This window comes from Podarcis liolepis (assembly GCF_965112155.1).
Source record: "Podarcis liolepis genome assembly, chromosome: 6".
NCBI classification, from domain to species: domain Eukaryota; kingdom Metazoa; phylum Chordata; class Lepidosauria; order Squamata; family Lacertidae; genus Podarcis; species Podarcis liolepis.
Window position 1 is genome coordinate 65,471,207 of NC_139559.1, and position 26,210 is coordinate 65,497,416.

The 26,210-nt window shown below is 40.2% G+C and overlaps 1 protein-coding gene across 6 annotated transcripts in view; it reads right to left on the bottom strand.

Annotated features, from left to right (window-relative positions):
* Positions 1-5,085: 5,085 nt before the first annotated feature.
* Positions 5,086-26,210, bottom strand: part of SLC44A5 (solute carrier family 44 member 5) — a 149,658-nt gene continuing 128,533 nt past the window's right edge. For 3 of the 6 annotated variants that reach the window (XM_083510515.1, XM_083510519.1, XM_083510516.1), the window contains 10 exons: positions 24,920-25,012; positions 23,982-24,069; positions 22,440-22,702; positions 21,622-21,716; positions 20,392-20,495; positions 19,154-19,227; positions 18,186-18,256; positions 16,391-16,479; positions 14,243-14,327; positions 5,086-11,918 (listed from right to left, as the gene is read on the bottom strand). In XM_083510515.1, the coding sequence (XP_083366641.1) occupies positions 11,806-11,918; positions 14,243-14,327; positions 16,391-16,479; positions 18,186-18,256; positions 19,154-19,227; positions 20,392-20,495; positions 21,622-21,716; positions 22,440-22,702; positions 23,982-24,069; positions 24,920-25,012 (1,075 nt within the window). In that variant the 3' untranslated portion in view covers positions 5,086-11,805. The remainder of the gene's footprint in view (positions 11,919-14,242; positions 14,328-16,390; positions 16,480-18,185; positions 18,257-19,153; positions 19,228-20,391; positions 20,496-21,621; positions 21,717-22,439; positions 22,703-23,981; positions 24,070-24,919; positions 25,013-26,210) is intronic. The other 3 variants (XM_083510517.1, XM_083510518.1, XR_014527774.1) reach the window with 2 other exon arrangements.

Consider the following 26,210-nt stretch of genomic DNA (forward strand, 5'->3'; position numbering starts at 1 on the left):
TGATCCTGCTATCCTATTGGCTTCAGAAAAAAAGAGCGGGAAAATCCCCAGTGACAGAAGGATTCCTATGCCTGTGTCCCAGGCAGCTTACCTCTCTGTCTGACTCTGAAGGGATTATGTCTGAAGGACAGGGAAAGCGGGTGGTGGGTGGGAATAAAAGAAAAATAAAATTGGGAAGCCCAACTTGGTCAAGGTTTAAGAGCCTGATCAAAGACTCTGCCTATCAGTTCACAGTCTCTGTCGTGGAGGTTGGTGGGTGATACCCATAGCTGTCAACTTTTCCCTTTTTTTAAGGGAAATTTCCTTATTCCGAATAGGATTCCTCGCAAGAAAAGGGAAAAGTTGACAGCTGTGGTGATACTTCCTTCATGAGGAAGCAGGTTTCTTTGGTTTCCAGTAAGAGGTGCCATCCCAAAGGTATTCCATGACCTCTGGGAGCCTCTAGTGAGCAAGAGAGTTTTCCTGATGCTGCCTTTCCATTCCAGTGGTCGTTCCCTCCTCCCCTTTCTTTCAATCATAACAATAATCACACAAAGAACAGAAAAGAGTTTCAGGCAGCAAAATGAAAATAGACCACTCTCCTATCCCAGCCAAACCAACAGAAATGAGACCTTCGGATAGGATGACATGAAAATTGAACCGAGGGAGGAAATTGATTTGGTCAGACGTGTAGCAAATGATGACAACCAGAAACATTGTGGCCCAGGGAAGAAAACAATCCTTCCTTTTCCTCTCCTTACATCCCCTGAAAGCAACACATCTGTCAGCTCTGGGGGAAACATGCATTTACAGAGCCGTTTTCGACAATAAACCAGCAATGAATGTACAAGTGGCACATGGTGGAGTTCATGGGAAGGCAAAAAGAGAATGTGCTGTATGTGTCTCTTTTAATAGTGATTTACTAGTGAAAAATTCCCGGGTGTGACAGGCTGCATTTCCTTTTGCCCAGCTATTGAACAAAAGACAAAAGGGCTGCACTCAGGGAAAACAAGCGGAGTTGGAGCCATAAGCAACTTGTACTGCAGGGAGGGGGGAGACTGGTCCTCCAGGCATGGTTGCAATTCAACTCCCATCAGCCCCTGCTAGTGTGTCCAATGGTCAGGGGTTTTGAGAATAGGAAGGCACTGTGCTATTTTTCTTGAAAAAGGTGCCGGAACTCACCATGAACACCTCCCTTGTTCTCTTATATTAGGAATTGCCAGACCCAGTTTTGTTTGTGTCAGTGTGCACTGGTCTAATTTATTTCCATTTGATATGATACTACCTAATAGTGAAGGAACTGTTTCTGCCACTAACCTATCTCAAGACTGAGCAAACTATATTTCTGCTCCCTTGAACTGGGCATGCTGTTGCCTAGACTTCCCTTTGGTCTTTCTCTTTAGGCATTGTCAAACTTTTTGGATTTATTTTCACACGAGAGAAGCAGTTGTGGGCAACACCCCCCCCCTCAATCTCTTCTGTTGGCTACTGCAGGGTGCTTCTTTCAAGCCTAATTTCGGTGGAGGGAGGGGCGAGGAAAGAACCCACAACGTATTGACACCCTCTGCTTAGATCTTCCCAGTATTATCCACTCTTCTAACTTGCTAAAAAATTATGACATCCCTCTGCTGTCCCAGACTCATCCCCTTCAAATATGCCCAATGTATTTTTCCTGTGTGCAGAAAAATTGCTACTAGTGCATATATATCCTCACAGATACTATTCCCGTCTTCCTTCCATATCTCAGTTGTTGCCCTTTCCTCAAGGGATACAGACTTCTGCTTGGAGTAATATTCCTCACCCCCACCCCCTGTGGGGGAGAGCGAATAATTCAGCTTGACCTATGCTTAAAATCAGGAGAACCAACTGCAGGAGGAACATGACACCAAGTTTAGAGACCATGACATCTATGATGCAGACACAGAATAAGAGAGAGAATGAGCCCTGGTTTTAAAATTCATCTGGAGATGGATTAAGATTTCTATGGCATCCAGCCAACTGTAGATTTAAATGTAATTTGAAAGTTAAGAAAACTATGAGCTACATAAAACACATCAATCACAGAGTGTCCGTTTATGAGCATGCTTTAAAGAGGAGAAAGAAAGCAGGTTTGCAATAAGTTATGTCTCGCAACTGAGCAGAGACACAATAATCAATAACTGCAGCCCATTCTCAGAGGTAGCATGTGACGCAAGAAAATGCTGGAGTAGTTTAAGAAATCCAGACTTAATTAAAAACAACTCTGTGCATATGGAGTGAACATGAAAGGTCTTGGACTTTCAGCAACCCTTTTACTTTTAGATTACAAATGCATTCTTTGCCTTAGTCTGAGATGATGAATTTAGCGGTGATGGATTATATATTGTTGTTCAATTATATGTTAATAATTATTACAGTGTTATGAAGTTTTCCAGGTGTGTTGCAGGATAAAGAAATGATTTCTCTACTTTCAAAAAAAGTACACCTAGTTAAGAATTTCCAAGCAAATAGCAATGCATGTGATATTTCTTTAATACTATTTCTTTTATCTGTTTCTGAGCAAAGATCATGGCATATGAAAGAATCTCAACACCACCTACTTTCTTCCCACTTGAATATGAACAGGTCTTAACAATATCTAAATCTCTATTATACATTTCTGTTAAATTTTTTATTTAAAAAAATGTTTTCAAAACAGAAATATCCTGCAACTCTCCAGTGAAAACAAGGCCCGTTACTTTCCTTAGGATGATCTTTGGATCACTTTCTAGTAATTTCAGTGTCTTTTTTCGGAACTATAATTAACACTGAATTATGCAGTGCTGAGGTCCGATGTTGCAATACAGAATGGGTTGGGGTTGAAGGAAAAGGTGGAAGGGGTTGCTACATTTTAACACGCTTTGCATCACTGCTGATTGAAATTTATTTTATTTATTAAATTTGTCAGTTGCTTTATCTTTGCCAGGGTAATGCAAAGCAACTTAGAACCAAACAAATAGACATTAGATCACACGTAGTTGTTTTGAAAACGTCCCACCCACTTCTAAAAAAGGCCAAAGACTTGATTATACTGCAAAGCTTTTGCCTGGCCCCTAAAGACATATAGATACATCCTTGTGTACAAGAGTCCTCTGTGGCTAGGAGTGCATTTTCTCATTTCTATTGGGTTCACTGAGCACTGTAGCCCATGTGTTGGTAACCTCAAGGCATAGCTGTCAAGTGTCCCTTATTTGAAGGGACAGTCCCTTATTCCAGCGCCATGTCCCGCTGCTGTCCCTTATTGATGGATGTCCCTTAAATGATGTCCCTTAAATTTCAAAGGAAGCAGCTCCTCTCCCTCCCTCCCTGCTGGCCAGGGAGGAGGGAGGCTCCAACTGTGTTGCTTTGCTGTGTTGCTCACCCAATAAGAAGTCTAAGAGTGACTGGGGGGTAGAGCTTGCATGCCTTGTGTGTGGATAGTTAATGCGAGCTGAGTGGGTTTTTGAATGCTGGACGCCATTTTGTTGCACGTGCTGCTGCAAATTTTGCAGTGCAAAGCCAGGCTGGGGAGCCATCTTAAGTTGAGGCTGCATAGGCCTTGTGGTGCATGTGATTCAGATTCTATTCAGTTGAACCTCTGGTTACAAAGTTGGTTGGACAGTGTTCTCGAAGCTACCAGCATGAGATTGACCAGACTGCAGGAGGACAGGAAGACTGGAGTGCCTGGAACAGGTGAGGCTGCAGGTCCCTTATTTTGGCTGCTGGTCCCTTATTTTCAAATCTGTAAGTTGACAGCTATGCCTCAAGGTACCTCAGTGTGGTCTACGTGAGGCTGCCATTACAGTTAGAAATAATTGTGCAGAAGTATCTAATTACACCTATAATCTCTCTGGCCACAGCCTAATGCAGAGCACATATTATCTAACAGATTGTGTTGCTCAATTGACAGTGAATCCAACACTCCTCAGGTTGTTTGCGTGACTAGAGGAAGATTTGAAGCTCAACTAAGTGTTAAAATAGTTTAGTTACTGTGTGCAATTCACTCCTTATGGGCCCCTTTCCTCTATAAAAGCAAATTTTGAGGGGAGGGGGAATAGGAAAAATGGCAAGGAGACTTCAAGTTTGTTAAAATTGGCATAAGCCTGTTTTACTTTTAAATTATCCACAGCATAAGAAAAACCCTGCCTATCCTACCCTTTTCGCAGCTGCTGCTTACCTGGCTGACACTTTCACTGAGCTATCCCCTATCACCGCAAGGTTTTGTTCCTGGTTATTCACTTCTAGTTTGGACCACATTAATGTATATGTGAAATTAGGAATGTTTTGCCCTAATACTTGCTTATACTTTTGAGTACATGAATATCAGAAACTATCCTTCTGTGCTTCAGTGAAGTGATGAGAATGGGATTATGCACAACAGTAACACAATGAGAACCCTTTCAAAATTATGGTGCATAGAAACAGAGGAAGCTGCCTTATACAGAGTCAAGTCATTGGTCTATGTAGTTCAGGATCGTCTATGCCAGGGGTCTGCAACCCACGGCTCCGGAGCCGCATGTGGCTCTTTTACACCTTTGCCGCAGCTCCGGGGCGGATACTAGTGAGGGGAGGAGGCACATTGTGTGCCCCGACACTCCCCACTGTGGCGGGCGCTGTACTAGCTGTGACGTCGCATGGGGGCGGTGCACTTTCCCGCCCGCTGCATTGTAAGGGGCATGTACGCTGGTCACTGCATTGAAAGGGGGCATGTATGCTGGTCACTGTTTTGAAGGGGAGTGAAGAACACACACACCAAAAAAGATAACTTGTTAATTTAACGTTTATTTCTATGAGGAGGAGTAATTCTAAGGGGTCAAACAAAGAAATAATAAAAAAGTGACAAAAAAGTTATTTTTATAATGACGAGTTTTGCAGCTCCCAGGTTTTTTTTCTTCGGAAACGGGTCCAAGTGGCTCTTTTTGTCTTAAAGGTTGCAGACCCCTGGTCTATGCTGACTGGCAGCAGCTTTCTATAGTTTTGAGTCAGGGTTCTCTCCCAGGTCTACCTAAAGATGTCAGGGATTGAACCTGGCAATCGGCTACTTTTGCCTGCTCTCCTACTAAGCTATGACTCTTCGCCACCTAAGAAGGAACAAAAACAGAAAGGTGCTTTTTCTTTATCTAAATCTTTATTAGAACCTCAAGAGCTGTAAAACAATAAGGAACAACAAATTGTGTTAAATATTAAACATTTTAGTTCTGAAAAGATATTTTCAACAATATGTCCCTAATATTTCTGCACAGCAGAAGCAAAAAGATTTTAGAGCTCAGGTGGCCGTGTGCTCATGTTAATTTGGTTCTGGCACAAAAAACAAAAAAGGGAGAAAAACAGACAGTCTCTAAAATCACATTTAAAGTAGAAATGTGATCACAGGGGAAACTGACAACAAGGTCTTTAATTTGCCACCATGCAATTTATGAATACACATTTCTGATGCTGATAGGCCCTTTTTTTTACAAACAGACTGCATGAATGATCAATATTAGTACCATTAGCCATACATTTCAAAAACTGAAGAAGCCATTATGTTCTTAAGTTTTAATACTGTGAAGTGCAAATTACCAACATTTTACAAGGGAAGCAATAATTCAGTATCAAAAGTTATAAAATTAAGAGTCGTTTTATAAAATAACATCTTAGCAAGAGTCTAAAAACAAAGCATCCATTTCACACTAGTCGACAAAGCAATAAACACTTTACACAAGTGTAGTAGGCATCTTTTCATTCCCATTTCTTCTAATTTAAATAGTAGGGGTGTAGTTCTTTAAAGAATTGACACAGGTGTGTGGTACAGCCCTGACTAGCTAACCGCCTTCTATGAAGGTGTGAGTCCCTGTAAGAGAAGCTCTAAAAATTAAACCCTGGTCCCATTTCTCTTACTTTGATAAAGCCAATTTTATATCTGGTCCAGTATTTAAACTCTCCGACTGTAGACACACTTACTTGAAATCAATGGAACTTACAGACAAGCAAATGCATTTAAGGTTGGGGTGTTGTGAAGCTGCAGTCCTGAAAGCTTCCTCCCCTCCTTTACTGTTGAACAAATAGTATAGGGAGTTACGGAAGTGACTAATTTGGACAAAGAATTTCAATATTTACACCCTAAGTTATCTACTCTCTCCCCTTGGGCCTAAGATACACAAGCACTTTTTGCACCATAGCTATGGTTGGCATGCCGCTGTTATCTCCTGTTAGGAGGGCATATATGCTACAGTTGTTATTAACTGTAGCTATTATTGTGAGGGGGGGAAAGGCATTTCCATGCCCAAAGGGACATACATATCACATCTGTTTAAGAAGCAGCTCTGTCAGGATTTATGCCATTGACAGCATAATGTTAATTGTGGAAACTGCAGAGTGGTTATTTCACCACCACTAGAATCAGAAAAGAAATATTCTGCAAACACAAGGCCAGCAAGAAGAAGAAGAAGAAAATTAATTCCCCATTAACTCCAGGAATATGTAAACCTACATCAGGTACTTAGGGTTGCTCCACATCAGTTTGGCAGCTTTTCAGGTAATCTCTGGAGTTGTGTTTTTAACAGCAGCTCAATATGCAGGAATTAACAGCTGAAGCATTTAACAGTATGGAGAGAGAGAAATTATCATCTGATTATTCCAACAAGCCACAGCCAGGCTACTGTTAAAAAGGCACAGGTACAAAGGACAGTTAGCAACCCTAGTCTCAAACATCTTTAAACTGAGAGAGTGGGAAGTTCTGGAGGAGGGGGTCCCACATTGTTCAAAATTTTGCATATGTTTCCTACATGGGGACCACATCACCTGTCGAAGCTGAAGGTTAGCACAGGCTGAGTATGAGGAATGGATGCATGGAACCAGTGCACCAGGGTCCCATGCACCAAACATATACGCAGATAGTTCCTCTAAAAAGAGAGTTCTGTAAGCTAGGCCCTGCTTAAAGGTTTCTTGCAGCATACATTCGACACAGATAAAGCTAAGCATTAGAAACCCAAATGTCCCTAAGCAATTCTCTAAAAAATACCACTCTCTACTGTTTTTTTTTATTTATTTTTTTGGAGATGATAGTAGGAAAATGTAGATACTGCAAATATTTCACACAGGGGCAAAGGAACAGATTTGTATCAATACATTTCAAGTAAGCTGAAAGACAGTTTTGTTTATTTCATCAAGCAGTTAGTAGCTCTGTGTTTCAAATGGCGCTTGTAAACTTCAAAACATAAGCTAGTTAATATTATTAGCCAGTAAGGCACTTTGTCATAGAGCACACAGCTGTACAGGCTAGGAGACTGGCGAGGCTCTAAATGCAATCAAGAGACATCGACGTATTCCATGACCACCTAAATGCAAAAGGACCTTTTCACTTTTTAAGAAATCTCTTCACTCGCTCAGAGCAAAATCCGCAACAGTAAAACATATTTTCACATATTTTCTTTTTTTAAAAAAAAAACAAAACAGAAAAAGCAGCCAGACATTTTAACAATCTTTCATTTCAAATACCCAAGCCACAAGAATTAAAGGCAAAATGGGGGGGGGGGGAGAGAGAATAAAAATAATTTTAAAAATCTCAGTATAAAAAAATGCTCCCATGGTTTTTGTTGTTGGATTTAAAAACAAACAAACAAACCACACACACACACACAATGCCGTTACAAACTTTTGATGGCTTCACATCTACAATAGCTTTGGTATAAAACATGCGCAAATGATAGCTGACAATCAATACCGTATCGAAGAAACAATGCATCAAACGAAACATGATTGCGTGGTTTAGGACACTGGGCATTTCCTATTGTCTCTTGGTTTGCATGTTCTGCTTGTTCAGAATCTTCAGCAGAGATTTACTCATGTAATAAGGTCTTTCAGCAGAGCCATCATGACTTTCTAAATCTTCCACTAGGAGGAAGAATGTCAAAGAGCAAACAATCAAACCAATGTAATACGAAAGCAATTCTGCCACCTGCTGACCTTTTTCGTGCACAACAGCAAAATCCTCAGTGTATTTTCTATACTGGATGGTTTGGCGTTTACTATACTGTAAACGCTGGTGCAATAACGTAATCAGCCCTTTTTCATTGCGTCGGCCAGATGCTGCACCAGTTCAGTCAATGAAACATTTGCCTTCCTTTGACATGAATGGGTGCAGGATCAAAGCCTTTTAAAGAATTTAATCATCTCACCTCGAAATGATTTGCCCAATACTCAAAAGCGAGGAAGTGCATTTTAATCAAGCTTTAGCTTTTATGTTAAATCACGTTATGCATAAAACTGACATTATAATAAACAACAGGATTTGGCCCAAGGATTAAGAAACACATCAATCAAGTTCAAAAGTATTTATCTTTCAAAAAATAAATTATTCCCTAGTTTGCACATTCATTTCCGAGAAAGATATTCAGGAATTTTGTATACCAAGTTTTCTCTTTGCAACAATTTAGCAGATACTTCAGATGAATGCATGAATGCCAAATTTCAGTGCTATTGCTTTGCATTTTCACAGTTTTCTTAGTTGCTTAATTGATAAAATGGCTCTAGGATGTTCCCCTCAAAAACATGTGACACTTCGGACACGTATCATAAACATTTGTGGAGGTGCAGCTTACAAAGCTTCCAGATTAAAGCTGTAACTCGGGTTGCATCTTAAGATCTTGGACACAACTTTAGGCATACTGAACTGAAATATATCCTGGTATGTCAAACTTGAAAATCAGACTAGTGTCTTGCCTAATTGATTGAGATAAAGCAGTAAGACCAGAGTAAGTACACTATTGGCCTGATTTAGCACAATGGATGTTTTTTGCATAAGCAGCCTTCTGCCAATGCATACTCATGCTCACCCCCAATTTGCACAGAGATGCTGATCTCAGGGCTTCCCAAGTGTCTCGATAAAACATCTTTTGATGGCAACACACATTTGCTTCCAGGACCTCCAGTTGCTAACAATAACCAATTGCTTATTAACTTATAGCAGTATTTGGGACATTATATTTTGGTCATCCAGTAATGGATGAGATTGATAGTATGCAAATGATCAATAATTCAAGAATATACCTGTTTCCCACTTCCTATTGCATCTGAGACTTAGGAACTACAGTACACATTATTAGTTGGACCAGCCTGCAGAGCGGGGGCTGGCAGAAGCTGACATTTCTTTCTCCTCCTCCTCCATCATTCCTAAAGGAAGACCCTGGTGAATGGGGTGGGCTGCAGCATGGAGGAGATCTCTGAAAATCAAGTTGAGGCACCTCCCACAGGTGGACGCTTTGCTTGTGAAATGGCTTTCAAGGAGTCCCTGTTTCTCCTTATAGCCCACCCCATTCAGCAAGGTCCACTGACACTCAAGAGGCTTTTAGGAGGATGGGTGGAGTTCCTGGGTTGAGGAGTGGGCGGGAAAGCCAGTTTCTACTACCATCACCCTTTATCTGACTTCCCCCTGGATCTAACCCCATGCCTACATTCATCTGGAATGAAAATAGATCACATGCCTTGGAAAGTGTGCACATGGTTGAGTGCATAGTAAATTAATCGAATGTATTCCAGTTGTCTAGTTATCTAGGATTTAAGCATCCTAATCCAAAATATATTCACCTTGATACAAGTCTTTACTTGCAGGTAAAATTACAGGGGGGTTAAAGAAACGTCTCCAGGCCATATTAAACATTGACGGGTTCCTCTTTTAGTAACAAGATTCACTGTAATAAGCCAAGGAGTGGTGGTTGACACCTGTCTGTCATTGAAATGAAATGGCTATGTGGAGTTCAAACTGTTCACCTGAGTGAATTTGGGAAAACTCCAGTTTTAAGATTGTCAGCTCAAGACATGCTCAATTACTTGCAGAAGAAACAGTTCACTGTTCCACAAATAACTAGTCATTGTGTGCATGAATTTTCATTGAATGCTTTCCATAAATATAGCCAGTCATTCCTGCCTTAATGATGGAGGGCTATTATGTTGAAGGGGGTTAGAGAGCACAAAATAATATTGTATTAAAAAAAAAACCCAACACAACATGCTACACTAATTTCAGAAGCCTCTCATGACCCTGGAACAAAACAAGCAGAAAAGCCGAAATTACATTACTGTAAATCAGCGAAATCCTGCAATTATTATATAGTTTAGGGGTGAATAAAGGATGTTACCTTAAAGTAAGTCCTTAACCGAAGGCTATAAACATGATGAAGCCTCTCAATTTTCTGAGGTTTAGTTTCTTCACTCAGTTTCCACCAATAAGAACATATAACAACACAGATTAGACCTCCAAGAGTTCTGTGTTCCAATATCTGTTTCTCATCTTCGCACAGTTAGTACTTTCCCACTGTGTCTATGGAGCAATATGGTCACTTGCCTTCCATAGTTGATGGGAACTACAATGTTTCTGCACTTTCAATATTACAAAACTGTACTTTATTATGTGGAATACTGAGCTGATGTTCAATCACTGGTGTTTTCTCAAACGACACTCAGATGTAGTTCTTGCTTTAATCAGTGATTGGCCAGGATGCTCATTAGCATGACACATATTTCTTCCCTCATATGAAAAATAATTGGATGTTCATATAAATACAGGGGCTCAAAGCAACTTATCTCATTCTATTTCTCCTTCCACTTAGCAGCAGTCGAGATGGCTGCAAAGCAAAAAACCCCCACAAAACCCAAAACCTTCAATTGGGGCTTTTAGCTAGTCCAGGAGGGCTTTCTCCACAGGGGAAAAAACAGTACCAAGTTGGATTTCATTCTCTGATTAAGGTAAGGCTGCAACTTACGCACATTTAACTTGTGTGCATTCAGCTTTACGCGAACGGTAAAAAGAAGTTTTAAAAAAACCTAAAAGGGGAAGAGCGGGTCGAGTTCCATGGCAAAAATACTTTGGCAATCCCACCCATCATTGAACTTAATGGGTTTTGACTATGTATAACACAACCCTCATGTAATCTGTGGGCCTACTGTATTTCCGATAGAGCTAAATCTTTACACAACACAGGACGAAACCATGGCACACTTAAGCAGTGCCACTAATCATTTTTTTAAAAAAAATTACACCACAGATTTAATATTGCATCAGATGGAAAAGGCTATTGCTTGGCCTAGATTTTATCCCTAAAATGTTATCTCTGGCACAAGACCCTTTTAAAACAGTTTATCCTTAATAATATGACTCTCGTTCTAGGCAATTCAAACAATCTTTCATTGCATTCTTGGAGATGACTCAGTATGATGCTAATCTATCTCTCTCTCCCCCCCCCTCCTTGCATGTGACATCTGTAGTGGGGGAGACTGACATAGCAATTTGCTCTTCGTCATAGGGAACCATCAATACAATTTAATCACAGTTTAAGTTGCTGTCAACCAGCATGTACAGTAAAAATACAGCCATAGCACCATAATTACAAATTTAGGACCACCTGCTGGTTACTAGTCTTTATCTGTTTATGGCTAATTAGGAATCACTGTAGTGCTTTCAAAAATTGCCTGAATATCCTTTACAAATATACACCTATAAAAAATGTATCAAAATGGCTGTCATTTCAAACAGCAAAATCTTGAGTTAGAAAAGTTATTAAACACTAAGAGCTAAATATTAAAAAAGCTTCACATTTACACTTTTCCATAGGCACTCTATAAAAACTATGATGTGGCCTTGTTTCACAGCTGTTAAATAATGGTTTTAAATGTTGCCCATTTGCTCATTTTTAGATAGTACAAAGCAAACACAAATCATTCATTAACCACAAGCATCATTTATACTTTAAAAAAAAATTCTTTAGCCTAAATAATATGGATCCTGCTTATTTTATCTTAAAACTGACACTGTTGCCATTTTCACATTTAAAAAAAAAAATCAAAAAAAAATTATCCCATTAACTTCTTAGGACTCAGTTCCTTCTTCCCCAAAATTCGGTGTAGACTAGCTGACATGTAGTAGGGTTTTGCTGTAGATCCATCATTCCTTTCCAAGTCTTCACCTGAATGCGAAGTGATCAAAAGGAGCCAAAGCAGCAAGCAGCCATGCAGTCAAACACAAATGAAAATGAGAGAGAAAGAGACAGAGATTCAGAGGGAGGAAAAGAAACAACATTAGAAAACTTGTTACAAGAGAACTGAATTTTAGTGTTGCTGGTGCTGTCGCAGGGTGCCACGAAAATGCTAATACCCACCTTTTAATATAAACAGAAGGTAGACCACAACCAATGTTGAGCAACATTGCGTTTAACACTTCTGCACATGCAACATATTAAAAGTGATTATTCTGTGCTTGGTAGTAAAGCTGGATTTTCTACTGAAGGCCCTGTTTTCTTATGAATCTCATACTTGGGGGGTCTTGACCACCTTGTAATAACAGTACTTTCTTCCCAAGAATATTGCATCCCATGTGAAAAATCTGTATCATTATTTCTGGCTCTTTCTTATTCTGCTTTTTATTTTTGCCACAAGAGGTCAGACTCTGCTGATATCTTTAGAGAGTTGCTCAGCAAAATAGAGGACACACACATATATATTATAAGGGCAGCTTTCGCCAAGCTTGTGCCTGCAGTGTTAGCGGAGGCTGATGGGAGTTGTAGTCCAAAACACCTGAAAAGCACCAGGTTGGCAAAGGCTGCATTAAAGCCTCTTTCACAGGCCCCATGGTCATCACTGCATTCCTTTACACATTATGACACCCACGTCATTCATTTCGGTAGGGCTTGCACAGAAAAGCTTCCTAGTGGCCTGTTCTCAGGAAGCACATTTGGAAAAGGATTGCACTAATCCAAGGGTCCGAATTTCATCCCACAATTGCATTGGGGGGGGGGCAGGGGGTGGAGTCCAATAATAAATTGATTTAACTTGGAAGAACACTATTTTGAGTTTAAGAAGTGCAGTTTTCAGATGCATTGCTGTTAAATTGTATTGTAAGAATGTTTATAAACTGCCAAGTCAAAAAAAATATATTATAGTGCTATGCAGTTATAGAGATTTCACTCAACAACTGGGATGCCTATGCCTGTGTTCTTCGAGAAATTTAATTCACCATAAAGTTTCACAAATTCAGCTGACAACTTCAGAATCTGATCCTTTATTTCACTATGTGAGATACATTGGGTGGAGAGTTATCCTCTCCAAGCTCGCTTGCCAAAGCCTTATTTTTAAATTTGAATAATGGCAACAAACTTGTTTTTGAGGATGAACAACATCCCATCCACCCAACCATTCATAACAAATTAGTTGTTGGAAGTCAACAACTCAAGTTGACATTTTCCTGTGCATTCCAACATAATAAATCAGTTTTATGAATGCACACCAAGATTGTAGATCACCATCTCCTGCTCCAACCAATTTTTTGAAGCGATTTTCGAAAGACAGTGAATCACAGTTTAGACAAGTGCTAGAACTTTCACAAGAATACTCGCACACACTGAAATGGCAGAAAAAGCCAAAGTGCATGCAAATGGCGGTGGCAATCAGCTTCCAATTATAGATTGCAGCCTCAAGATAGCCGGGTCCTTTGCTCAGGAGGTGATCAGAAAGCGGAGTGGGGGAGAAAAGATCTCTATATTGGAGATCAATATCACAGAGGAACAGAAAATCAGGAGTGCATAGAAAATAAAACGATAACTGGATAGAAGGCAGGTTTTCACTTATTCAAATAATATTGCGAATTCCAGGTGTTTATGGGCTGATTATAGTGGTAATGATAAGCCCTTTACATGTGTTCCAAGGTACATATCTATCTATCTATCTATCTATCTATCTATCTATCTATCTATCTATCATCTATCTATCTATCCTATCTATCATGGCATTACAAGAGTCTTGATACTGAAAATATGTGGCTAATACCTAGCTCCGATTAACATGTGAATAAGGGCTGATATATGTTTGTCATGTCAATGTATATTAAACCTTCAGCCCCTGTAGGGGGAATACAGTTTTACATTATTTTAAATTAATACAACATTCTTGTGCCTTCAAAAATTGCAAGGCTGTTATAAGCGGGGTGACACAGCATTCATCTAAGTGAAACACACTGGACATGATGAAACTACAGAGCACCCAGAAGCAACATGTTAGTACTTATTATGAAACAGTCTCTGAAGACTAGCATGGTCTAGTGAATAGTCACATTTTACTGACTGAACTAATGAAGCCACATCTGATATTGCTGTAATTCATATTCTTTTTTGTAGTGAAGATTGCAATGGATCAAACAGCACAATGAGAGAAACAGCAATGGCTTCCTACTACACATATTCTTTATCTTAGCATTATCAAAAAGAGGAAAGTAAACAACAAAGAGCCAATTACTTACAAAAGCAGAGGAAAAGTGTGTCAACACACATTGCATAGACACTGAAGAAACCATGTGCAACTAGGTAAGAGCCTATAATGACCGTCTGAAAAAAGGAGGAAGAAACATGTTGATTATACATTATCATATGGGAATTAAATAATATTGCGTGACCAGGCGGCGACAGCCCCAGCTCCCAGGGATCACAAGGAAGGAATAAAGACTCTGACAATGTTATATGGAATTAAAATTAGGCCACAACTTTATTAAACTTCCGAATGTAGGAAGACCTTGGCTTAGGCCTTGGGCATGTATCCCTCTCAGCCTCCCAGCTGGCGGACACTGGGGCTCATCAGGGTAAATGGGATATGGGGGTGCTCGGTGAGACATAAGTGTAGCAGGCAGCCCAGCTCATATCCCTGCATGCAGAGTAGTTCACTGACAACCTTTCAGTTTATGGCCAGTGACACCCATATATATAACCCCTTTAAGAGGGGGACCCTGGAATCGCCACTGCAGGGGGGTGAGTCGCCACTTCAGGCCCCCCCCCCCACCAAATAGGGAAGAAAAGACTCAAGGATTCCACCCAAGGCCATAACCGCCAAAGTTGTGACGAATTGCTACAAGGAAGACAAAACCTGCCAATGCAGGAAAATTTCTTCCTGGTCCTTCAACAGCAACCAGTCAAAGACTGTAGCAGCAGCCGCTAAACAGGAAGAAAAAGTTAACCTGCAAACAAGAAACATTAAACAACGGGAGGGTAGGGAGGGTGAATCTCCAGAGCTGACTGCCTGACTATTGTCGGCTCCAACCCCTATTTATAAATGGGGCTGGCCCCACCTCCCAGCAAGAAACTTGATTACTGAGGCTGGGTGTGAACCTCCAAAAATGAACACTGAGAGGCAAGCCAGCCCCTGCTTGCCAGTAAGCTCCCTGGGAATTGTAGCACAACACGCGATCCTGCAAAGGGCACCCACAATGTAAAGTGTGAGTGCTCATTATATTAATTTACATGCCCCTTAAGAAGTTAGGCTGCAGGATATGTCAGGTACCTCCTGATCCCTTAAGTCCTTGCCTTGATCAGTGAGGTCTTTGCACTGCTTGTATTCACAGGAGCCTGAGGGACCCAATTTTATCAAATTCCCTTCCAGTTTAGGTCAGACATCTACTGAAAACTTAAATAAACAAACAAATAAAACTCCAGCAGGCATTCTGATTTCTGGTTTTATAATTTGGGGATTTTTTTTTTTAAAAAAAACGTATTGAATTTCTGTATGTTGCTTAGAGATTATTGCAATTGTCTGAATAAATAGAAAAAACAAGCATTCCTTACTTTAAACTATGAGAAGAAAAGAGCTATGTTCAGGCAATTTTATGAACAGACAAAGGTTTAAACCATGGGGGAAGGCAATGCCTGCAATGTCCATGGCTTGCAAGCTGCTTTTCAGATCTTCCTGTGATTAATGCAAAGGTCTGAAGGGAGTTTTCATGTGCTTTTATAAATCTCCCTGCAAGCAGGAACCCAGACTTATCACGGTTCCCAGTTTGGGGAAAAAGCCAGCAAGAAGTACCAGAACTTACAGGAATACTGAGGGCAGGGTTTGCCTCGAGGTCCTACTGCCCTATTCCCACATGTTCAGGAGAATGCCTGACCATGGCTTTAATTGTGGATCTGCAGCGCTCTTGCAAACCCATTGGATTTCAAGTCTTTCCTGCCTAAGTAGACAATTAGATGTGATATATAATAAACCATCCCAAGCAATGGGACTCTGTATCTCACTAATGTAAGCTCCTTTGGTGCTTGATGACCCCCCCCCCATCCCAACCTTGAACCCTCTTGTTCTATGATGTTGAACCCTGACCTCTCCTCTTCCCTGCCATGTATCTGGTGAGCATGGACTGTGCCACTTATATCTTCTGCGAAGCACTAATACAACTGTGTATTTGTTCTGGACTTATCTATTCTGCCCTTTGCTTCTTCTTATCGGTGTGAAGCCCTAAGATGAATAGAAAAAGCCCAACCACAGTCAAAATGCAAAGGATGTCACTGTTAGAGGAAGGGGGAAAGGAAATGAGGGAGTTCAAGACCCATGGATCCTAACATTTGCCATGCCATGGTGGGTGCTAGGTGCCAGGCCTGGTTTCTAAGAAGTTTAGTAATGTTCTTACCAAGAGTGGGACCCAATAGTAATTCAGTGATGGTGCTTCTTGTGTGAATATTGGTATCCTGTGTGTGAAGAAGAAGAAAGCTAGGACACCTATAAGAGGGGGAAAGATAACATTTTTCAAGCAGCTGACTCTGACTTGAATTATTTCCAGTATTTGTACTGGGACAAAACTGTATTCAGATTAATTATCTGTGATTCACACAACCAGAACATTTTAATCAATAATATCATGTTATGAATCAAACTGGCTTTTATAAGTAAAGAAGAAGACAGTGCAATGAAAAGTACAATTTTAAAAAGAGAGAAAAGAAACACAAATTTGATTTTTTTTTAAAAAAAATAACTCAACTACTTTTAGTCTTGGAGAACCATTCAACTACGGTGTATTTCCATATATCTGATTCAACATTTTATATGACAAATTGGGATATTAATTCCCAATAACATCTGTGCTAAGTAGGAAGCGAAAGACATGTAAATTAATTAGCCCAAGGGATTTGTCCTTAAGCACAAGGAAAACATTAATCAATTTCACTATTTCATGGTTTGCGTTTCCAGACAAATCTCATTTACTTTTACAGCTTTAAAATAATGTGCAATAACAGCAAACAGCACATTATAGATGAAGTTGAGTACCAGTGAATTAAGAGTTCAAAATCAACAAGGAAGTGAAAAATCAAACTTTCAGAACATCATCAATTCAAATTCCGAAATTAAGAGTATGTTTAAATTGAATATTTTGGGACAATAAACTTTATTAAATCTCTTCACATTAATTACAAATACACAGATCCTAAGCCAAATTCTACATGCTGTCTGCATTTGCATGTTATGATAAGCCAGCCTTTCTCTAGCCAACAATCACTAGCCAACTTTAAGCCATGAGTTTTTGTTGACTTGTTCATCCTTGATTCAATTGTAAGAGGAAAGCAAGGCTTCTTGGTATGTTTACCCCACTCATGCCGGTGGCATGGGCTCATTTAAAATGGCCCATAATAAATCAAAGTGTGTGGGGGTTTCTTTACACGCAAATTCAACTGTTACTCAGCAATCCTGTATTCCAAAAAGCAGAGGACTTTTTTAAAGGGAAGAATCAGTGAGCACAAAGAAGAGGGTGTCTCAGCACTGGTCATATAGTCATACCCACCCACCCCCAAACAGTTTTGTTCCAGTTGAGTTTAGAAGTTGAAAAAGGGCTGAACAGTCAGCCGTGGAGTGGATTAAGCATTGTCACTAGTCCTCTGCTGGAAATGTCCCCAAACATAATGATATGTGATAAATATTGGTTTGGGGAACCATTGTTTTTCTTGTTGCATGCATTTCTTCCCTTATTCCCATCTAATTGTGGCCCAAATTCTTTTGCTTGCTGTCAGTTTAGATTCATGCCAGTAAAATAATCTAAATAGCCCCTTGTTTATCTGATTAATGAACATCCCGAGACACTGAGATAATGAGATTTCCCCACAAAGATTGACATGAACGAAGCTCAGGTTTTAAAAAGGCTACAACATTTGAATTAGTAGTGCCCAAATCAGAGAGGTCTCAGTACTCAGCTATACTGGTAAAGAAAAAGGTGATTTATATGTGTTGTATGTGCGATATAACATATTGCCACCAGATGGCAACGTAGAGCCTCATTTTTCTCTACCTGTTTTCCCTGTTTAAATTTACAACGCTGTAAACTAAAACACTTATTTGATGTGTCTAGATCCAGCCTCAGTCAAAGCTCCTTATCAAGCTATTGCTTTAACTCAACCAAGCTGAAAATATTAATCTGAAAGAGTCTGTTGACTTACCCACTCCTCCAGCAACAAGAATTTTTCCCAGGAATAGTAAAAAGTCTGTCACTTTATCCAGCACTGCAACTCTATGCAACAGAGATAATGAACAGGATTGCAAAAGGTTTATCTCCAAAAGTTAAAACAGGGCTACTTTCAGCCAACATTAAAATCGTTGAGAAGATTTGGTGTGAAAACTAATTTGAAAAGTTTAATTCTAAAGCAACCATGTAATGTAATAGTTCACTGTGCTGAAGAGTCTAGTTTTAAAGATAAGAGTTCAAACATGCTAATTAATCTAAGGGCAGAAAAGATTTATATTCTGAGATACTGGGGAGAAGGTAGATGCTCTTTCACTTTCTGATTAGTATCTTAAAAGCTGCTGAACTAATTATTTAACTAAGCAACAGAATGAAGTAACGGAATGTACCATACCAGTTCAGAAAATAAGTGTTGGGGGAGGGGTGTGCATTTTTTAATGCTCCCCTTATGTAAAAATCCCAACATTATTTTTTTTAAAAAAAAAACTCATTGCAAGTTGAGATCTAGTACAGAAAGAATCATGCAAAACTAAAACCGTTCTTAACGTTAGCTTTTTTCATTGTTTGCTGTTGTTGCTGTTTTTAATGTAGGGAAGCATTCAAAAGGGTGTTTCTCCCCCCCCCCTTCTGCAGTGGTATGGTGCAATACATCAGATCATTCTGTTGCTTCTGCAGCCTAGGCCTTCAACGCTGGCAATGGTTTGAATATTTAATAGATTAGTAGAGTATGCTTTTGAAGTGCCATGGAGTGGCAGGTGTCACACAGGCTGGATCTACACTGATGTTCTAAACCATTCATATTAAAACATTCTATAAAGCTTAACAGGAATTTCCCACTGTGGGAGGCTCACTGCTCTGCAGCACCCTCTAGTGTCTCATTTTAATAACACATTTATCATGTTTTAAATGACGAGTCCACAGGTTATGGAATGCACGGTCCCTTACCTCACCACGTTTCTCATGAGCAGGAAGAAAGCTTCCCTGGCTGATGTGCAGAAGTTTTTACCATATATCGCAATCTGCAAAATATTAACAGCTGTTAACTTGTTTGTGGGAAAGCCCCATTATGAAAAGGGTTTGCACTGGGGGGGGGGCAGAACTATGAGAATGGCAAGATACAGTGGTACCTCAGGTTACATACGCTTCAGGTTACAGACTCCGCTAACCCAGAAAGAGTGCTTCAGGTTAAGAACTTTGCTTCAGGATGAGAACAGAAATCGGGCTCTGGCGGTGCGGCGGCAGCAGGAGGCCCCATTAGCTAAAGTGGTGCTTCAGGTTAAGAACAGTTTCAGGTTAAGTATGGACCTCCAGAACGAATTAAGTACTTAACCTGAGGTACCACTGTACAAAGAAAGAAAGATGTCCAGCACCATGTTATTTCCTGTCTGTGAACAAAAATATCCACTTGCACCTCACCCTGCTCTGTTTGCTTTTAAAGTTTTATTTCTACTAGATCCCCAAAAGTCCCCTGCTAAGAGATACTAAAATATTTTCTCTAAAGCTAAGCCACAAATGGACAATTTGCATTATTGTAAAGGAGCCAAAAATACAGGCAGATAATTGGCAGTGCAGAATATGACAATGGACCTGGCCACACAAATCTGCTTAAGACAAAAATATTAAGAATGACTTTAAACACAAGTCTGAAAAAAGTGAGTCTTCCAATTGTCTGGAAGAAATAAACCACCAATGGAGCTTTACAATGAGACTCAAAACAGCTTGGTACCCACACCTGTCATTCAGAACCTTAATCACGAATCCAAACAAACTACAGCAATGCACTCTACATAGGGCTGAACTGCCTGCCTTAGTTGTACATGCAAATCAGCATTCATTGTTTGTTTCCTCCAAAGAGGCTATGATTGGTAAGGCAACTACAAACCTTGGCTATAGATCATGGTTTGTTTGGGGTGAAACAAACCATGAACACTGGTTTAGACATAATGTTAAACCCTTGATTAAAGGAAGAGCTCAGTTTAAGGAGTTGTGTTATGTGCAAACATGACCATTGTTTTCATTATTTCTTTCTACGGTTTTGTTTACTTTGTTTTAAATAAGAGGATATCACTAAATATTATAGTTTAAAATAAGGCTCACTAGGGGGTTGTGTTTGCCACACCACTAACTAGTCTTCAGACATGACACAGCAGCATACTGGCAAAGAAGAGAGAGAAAATACATACCATGATGTAGGCATTTCTGTTGATAAATTTGAGGAATTTTTCCAGGCACCAGAAACAGCATTTGAGGCAGCAAAGGAGGAACTTAGCAAAGACATTCTGTGAGCCTGCAGGAGGGGGGAAAGGAAACATTTCTTAAGAAAGAAGAAAACCTAAGAAGATGGAAAACATGGCCCATACTTGATTTGACTTGGTTTGCACCAGCACATCTGTGTGGGTTTGCTGGCTGATTGCTTTCTCACTGATTTGCAACAAGTATGTACAGTGTTTTGTGAGGGGTTTTGGTTAAAAAAAGAGGGAGGGCAGTACTGGTATCTTGATAAAAGTGTTGTGTGCACACAATGGCTGTCATGGGCAGCAAAAAGGCCAGAGGATAAGGTACTTCTTACTGATGAGTACCACCTCCTAAAAAGCACTATGTGGAATCTACCATGCTGTAGTTTAGCAGTTTATCATCTGCAAGCCAGCACAAAACTGAACCTTTGGATTTGCCACACAGCACATTTAAGCTGTTGTTGTTGACATATAGTTCAGAACTGATAATGGTACTAGGGTACCATTCCACACCATCCCTGCTTTTTTGTAAAAGCAAACCATGGTTTACTGTGAATGCAGTGTGTTGGTGCACACTTCCGAAAAGTTTTTGATTCTGCTTCTTTGTCACTTCTCCACCTGCTGCCTTACCAAAGTACAGCTTGTTGTGATGTCCTAACTAGAGTTTGTCATTTGTTTCTGCCCAGTGAGTGGTGACCAAGTTTTGCTCTTGGGCTTACTGATTGTGGGGGGCGGGGGGTGGGGCGGGGGGAGAGAATAAAAAACCCTGGACCATGATGAGCCAGACTATGGAAGCCTCACACACAGCAGCAGGAGGGGAGCCAAGAACTTTTCAACAATGTGCACAAGAACACTGAAAATTCAGATTAATGTGATATGAGAACCAGGCCATTATTTCATTTCTTGCTGTGCCAAAGGAGAAGCAGCATAAACTACAGACACCCTGAACACTCCATGAATGATTATTATAAAAAAGAAAACCTCATCAGTTACTGCACTGGTGCATTCATAGTGCATGCACACAGTATTTCCCATCATTAAAAGAGAAACAGGGGCTTGTGGCCCACATTTCTGAACCATACTAGCCTATGAGCCCGAGAGATGATTATCAGCTTTTCATAGCAAACAAATACCATACTCTCAATGGGAATAGAGAATGTGCAATGTCATGAAACTCACCTTTGAGTTTGTGATCCAGGTATTCCAGGATTACTCTAATGAGTTGGACTATTGCAAGAATTAACGAGCCAAATGCTAGGGAACCAGTGTGATATCTAGTAGGAAAATATATGGTACGAATCAGGAAGAGATCTGTTTTTGGACACAGTGCTGTTATGATAAACAACACAGGTGAGGCAGCTGGCACAACTCCCCCCCCCCCAAACTATGAATATATCCACGGATTGCAAAATGCAACTTCCTATACTGCAATTGAATAATTCTCTTATATTAATAAATCATGTATACAAAAAGTATTCCTTTCTTTTGCTTTTGATTTCTAGCTTGCTCCTATCTCCAGGGCTAAGGGGAGGGCACAATTCAAAGATTCTAAATATCTTATGTAAAGCAGCAAATGGGAAAGGCTTAATGACTGAGAAGAGGCTTTATGTGGGAAGCAGGGCTTATGATGGGACTGAGTCACAGAGCTGCCCTTCCTACACTGACGTTGCTGCTGCTTACCTGGATGGAGGTAGGGCGTGCCCAGGTGGTTGCACTGTCAGCCCCCCTCCCCCGCATACCAATCTGGCAATTCTGCTAGTGTAACCGCATGGCTCCAACCTGCCCCACAGAGAAGATGTGATGTTGGGAGGGCAGCTAAGTGGTCTTATTCCACCACATGCACTGCTTCTGGTATACCAACTGGACGTGCAAGTATAGCAGTGTTTTAAATTCTGTAATTGTTTTGATTCTAAAAGCCACTTTTCACTGTAAGGTATAGGGCAAGTTTCTAAAAGCAGAAACAGATACGAATGTGGACGAGTGATTCTTTAGCTTACCGTATTGCTCGTCCAAATGAAGAAAAGAGTGGGCATGCTGGAATATCAGCAGGTTTTCTAAAGGCCCAGTAGTAAGAGGCAAAGGCACCAGCGAGAGTACACTGACCCAATGCAATTGCAAAGTTCACCAGCCAGAGGAACACAAACACGTTGCTGATTTGAAAGATTAAGATGTATCTGTGGTACAGGCTTTCTCCACCATAGAAAGCAAAAGTACACTGGGCTCCTGGACACAGCTTGGTTACATTGGTTGTGTTGAATGTCTATGGACAAGGGGAGGGGGGGAAGGTCACAAATAAAGGGATATAAAAATGTTTCAGCACAATTCTAAATCATCAACACATTAATAAATCTGAACCAGTAGTTAACTCATCTGGCAAATGATTTCATGAGAATAGTCCTAAAGACTGGCAACAATGGTCCATGTTACCCAGTATCTTGCCCATGGCAGTAGCTAGACACAGGTAATACAGAAGGTTCCTAATGGAACTAAGGGCCAATAAAGTAACTACATTAGGGGCTGCCAACATTTTTGGTCCCATTTGGGATCTTGAGAAAGTGCTGTGGGCGCCAGTCACAAATGGCTGCCACTGGGGCGTGGCATAACACTGTGGGAGTGACACAAAACAAAATGGTTGCCTCAAGTAAAGGAGCAAAGAGAGAGAGAGAGAACCATAAAATGTGGATGTACCCTCTCCCCCTCTGATAGGAGAAAGGCACCCACACCAGCCGCCACCACCACACTAACTCACTGAGGGGAAGCTTTTTGCACTACTATTGAGTTCAAATAGAAAAGAGACAGTCGTTGTCCAGTCCTGACAGTCAATGAAATGTGGGCATGTTCTATGGAGAGACCAAGCCCATGCAAACATGAACTGAGCAGGAGGAGTAAACAGTCTTCAATTTATTCTGAGATTTTGAGGGGATAATTAACGAGACCTTCCGCAGGCACTACAGAAGATACTGATGACTCCTGAACTAATAATAAGTGGGACATATAGGTTTCATTTCATCTCATCTCTCTTTTAATTTGTATACCACCTTTCTGTATTATTATACAGCAACAAAATATACAACAAAGAACACACAGCTTATAAATGACCTGGTCCAATACATAAAGTCATAATAAAACATAGTTTTAAAATGGAACGACTTCCATCAAATAAAGTAATATTCAATCATCTTTTAAGAGCGCACAATAAATTTAACTCTCAAAACCTCAGCAAATAATTATATAGAAATTCACTCTTACCAATTACAATAAAGAATTACTAATCCATGATCAATAAAAGTAACTGCAAGTCGCAATGCAGAAAATACAATACATTCAAAACCATGTAAAAGGATCAAATAGAGAAACAAAGATACACAAGTAATCATGATGGTGATGATGTTCATGTGTGCAGTTCTATTATGAGAAAGCATAGGGAGTGGAGAACCTGCACTGTTTTTCAAACTGACTTCATATGTACAGGACATTCAAGAAGAGCTAGAATTCACATAGCATTTTGCAAAAATAAAATAAAATAAAATGCTGCTTACCTCCGGGTAGCAGGTCAGATTTGCATACTTGCACAGGCTTTGATTAGCCATGACTTTGTACACAGGTTCTCCGGATGTAGCTAGAAAGCTTGATTTAATTGGGTTAAGTAGGAAACAGAATCACAGACTCTGAACAGAGAAACATAGCACAAGAGATACTTGGCATTCACAGGGAAAGCCCCAGAGAATACATTTAATTTCTGCCTTTCCATGTCTAGCATAAAATATGATACCCACTGTGCGAATGCACTTTCTACAACCCTATTTACTGTGCCTGCAAGCACTTCCAACAGGAGAGTAAAGCAGTTTGCTTAATAACAAGTACAGCAGTGGGGTAACCTTGGGGGTAAGCACAGAAAAGGAAATGGTATGATTTAATGACTTCGTATATGGACACCATAGGGAAAGCTATGGGCAGATGCAGAAAAATAAAAAATAAAAATACATCTCCAGGTGATTACTTTGACGAGAGAGAAAAAGCTATAAATATTACTCTTATGGGATGCTTTTCCCCCAAATGCAAAGTGGTATCGGCAATACAAAACTGAGATTCCATTACCCTACAAGGTTCATCCAGAATGTGGCGCTGAGAAAGTACGCATCAATCTCGGAAGATGTTCAGCTGTCACTGTTATAAGAACACTTCAAGAACTTAAGGTGTTCACACCCGGTGAATGTTTTGGGGATCTCCTGGGATATGCAACCCCCTAAAAGCTTCCACATCAGTTTCCTGCCAAGCTTGGACTTCAACAGTGCAACCTGACTCAACTGAGACATAAAACTGACCGAGGACCCTTCCGCCTCCCCACTCACCACCACACACAATGTAGCTTCTTTCAGAAGAGGTGGCACTCTCCTGACTTTCTGTCTTAGTGCTAAAATGCTGAACTAGGAATGCAAGAAGCATCCAGGCACCTTTCTTACTCAAAGAAGGATACACAGCTGTCACTGCCCAGTAAGAAATGCAGATTGCGATAAGGATGAAGGTGATGATTGGGTAGAATAATGTAGACATGATGTAACCAATTGCTCTAAAAAAGAGAGGGGGAAAATATATTTGTAAGCCATAAATATCAAAGTTTATATGCCTTTTTAACCTTTGAAACGTTTCCCACTCTTGTTTGACTGAGTGATATATTCCTTAGTAAAATATTCTTTATTGTTCTTTCTGGTTTCCTACTTTCTCTTTTTATTATAAAATCTCATATTACTGCCTTCCACCATTTTCTGTTGCATTCTGTTCCCGGTTCTATCTCCTCCTCCATTTCATTCCTCTTTAACACTCTGTCATTGTTTTTTAGATTATCATTTTTATGTATTTTGCTCTGAGATGTATTGATTTTCCTGTACGTTGGCTTTTGCTTTCAGGTTTCGTAACATTGATTCTTTTCTTCTTCTTAATTCCCCCTGAGCTGCCACCTTTTGTCCAGGCTGTGGTTGCTACTGTGCACCTTGTCCTCTCTGGAAGCCCTGCTCCCTGTGCTTAGCATATTTTTTTTTTTTAAGCTGTCACAGCCAACCTGGTTCCCTTTTGCTCCCATACAATGCTGTAGTAAATCCTTCCTTCCTTCCTTCCTTCCTTCCTTCCTTCCTTCCTTCCTTCCTTCCTTCTTTCCTTTCTTTCTTCTGGGAATGTTTGTAGGAGTGAAACATAGTGGGTAGAATTCAACACTGAACTCTTCTAACTGTTCCTTCAGCTTGCCAGACAGAATAATCCCAAATTGAAGGGTCAGTGAGGATGGGGTAAGCTCTGTTTCGCAAGTGGAGGTGTCTGTGCAGGGCTTTCACTTAACAGGGCTCATTAGGTGCATCCTACCCACTGCATTTTGCTGTTGCAGCATTTTTCTGCAACCTTCACTGATGAGGGAATGGAAAGCTGATAATGCTTTTCTTTAATACTGCCCCATATGGAACAAGGCTCAAGGCACTGCGTGATAGTGAAAAAGTGTGCATGCACATGAAAGCTCATACTAATAACAACCTTAGTTGGTCTCTAAAGTGCTACTGGAAGGAATTTTTTACATTAAACAGTAGTTCTGCATGGGAAAATCATGACTGGTGCTAGAAACCCCTTGAATAGTTTTTGAGTCACTGGAGAAAAGTATCACCTTATGCTACTTAAGGTATAATAACCACAAATCAGTGGTTTTCAGGAATTAACGACAGATCTCTTGGTTGACAGCGAAGACACAGACCGTTTGTTCTAACAAACTGCTTGTTAACCGTTCT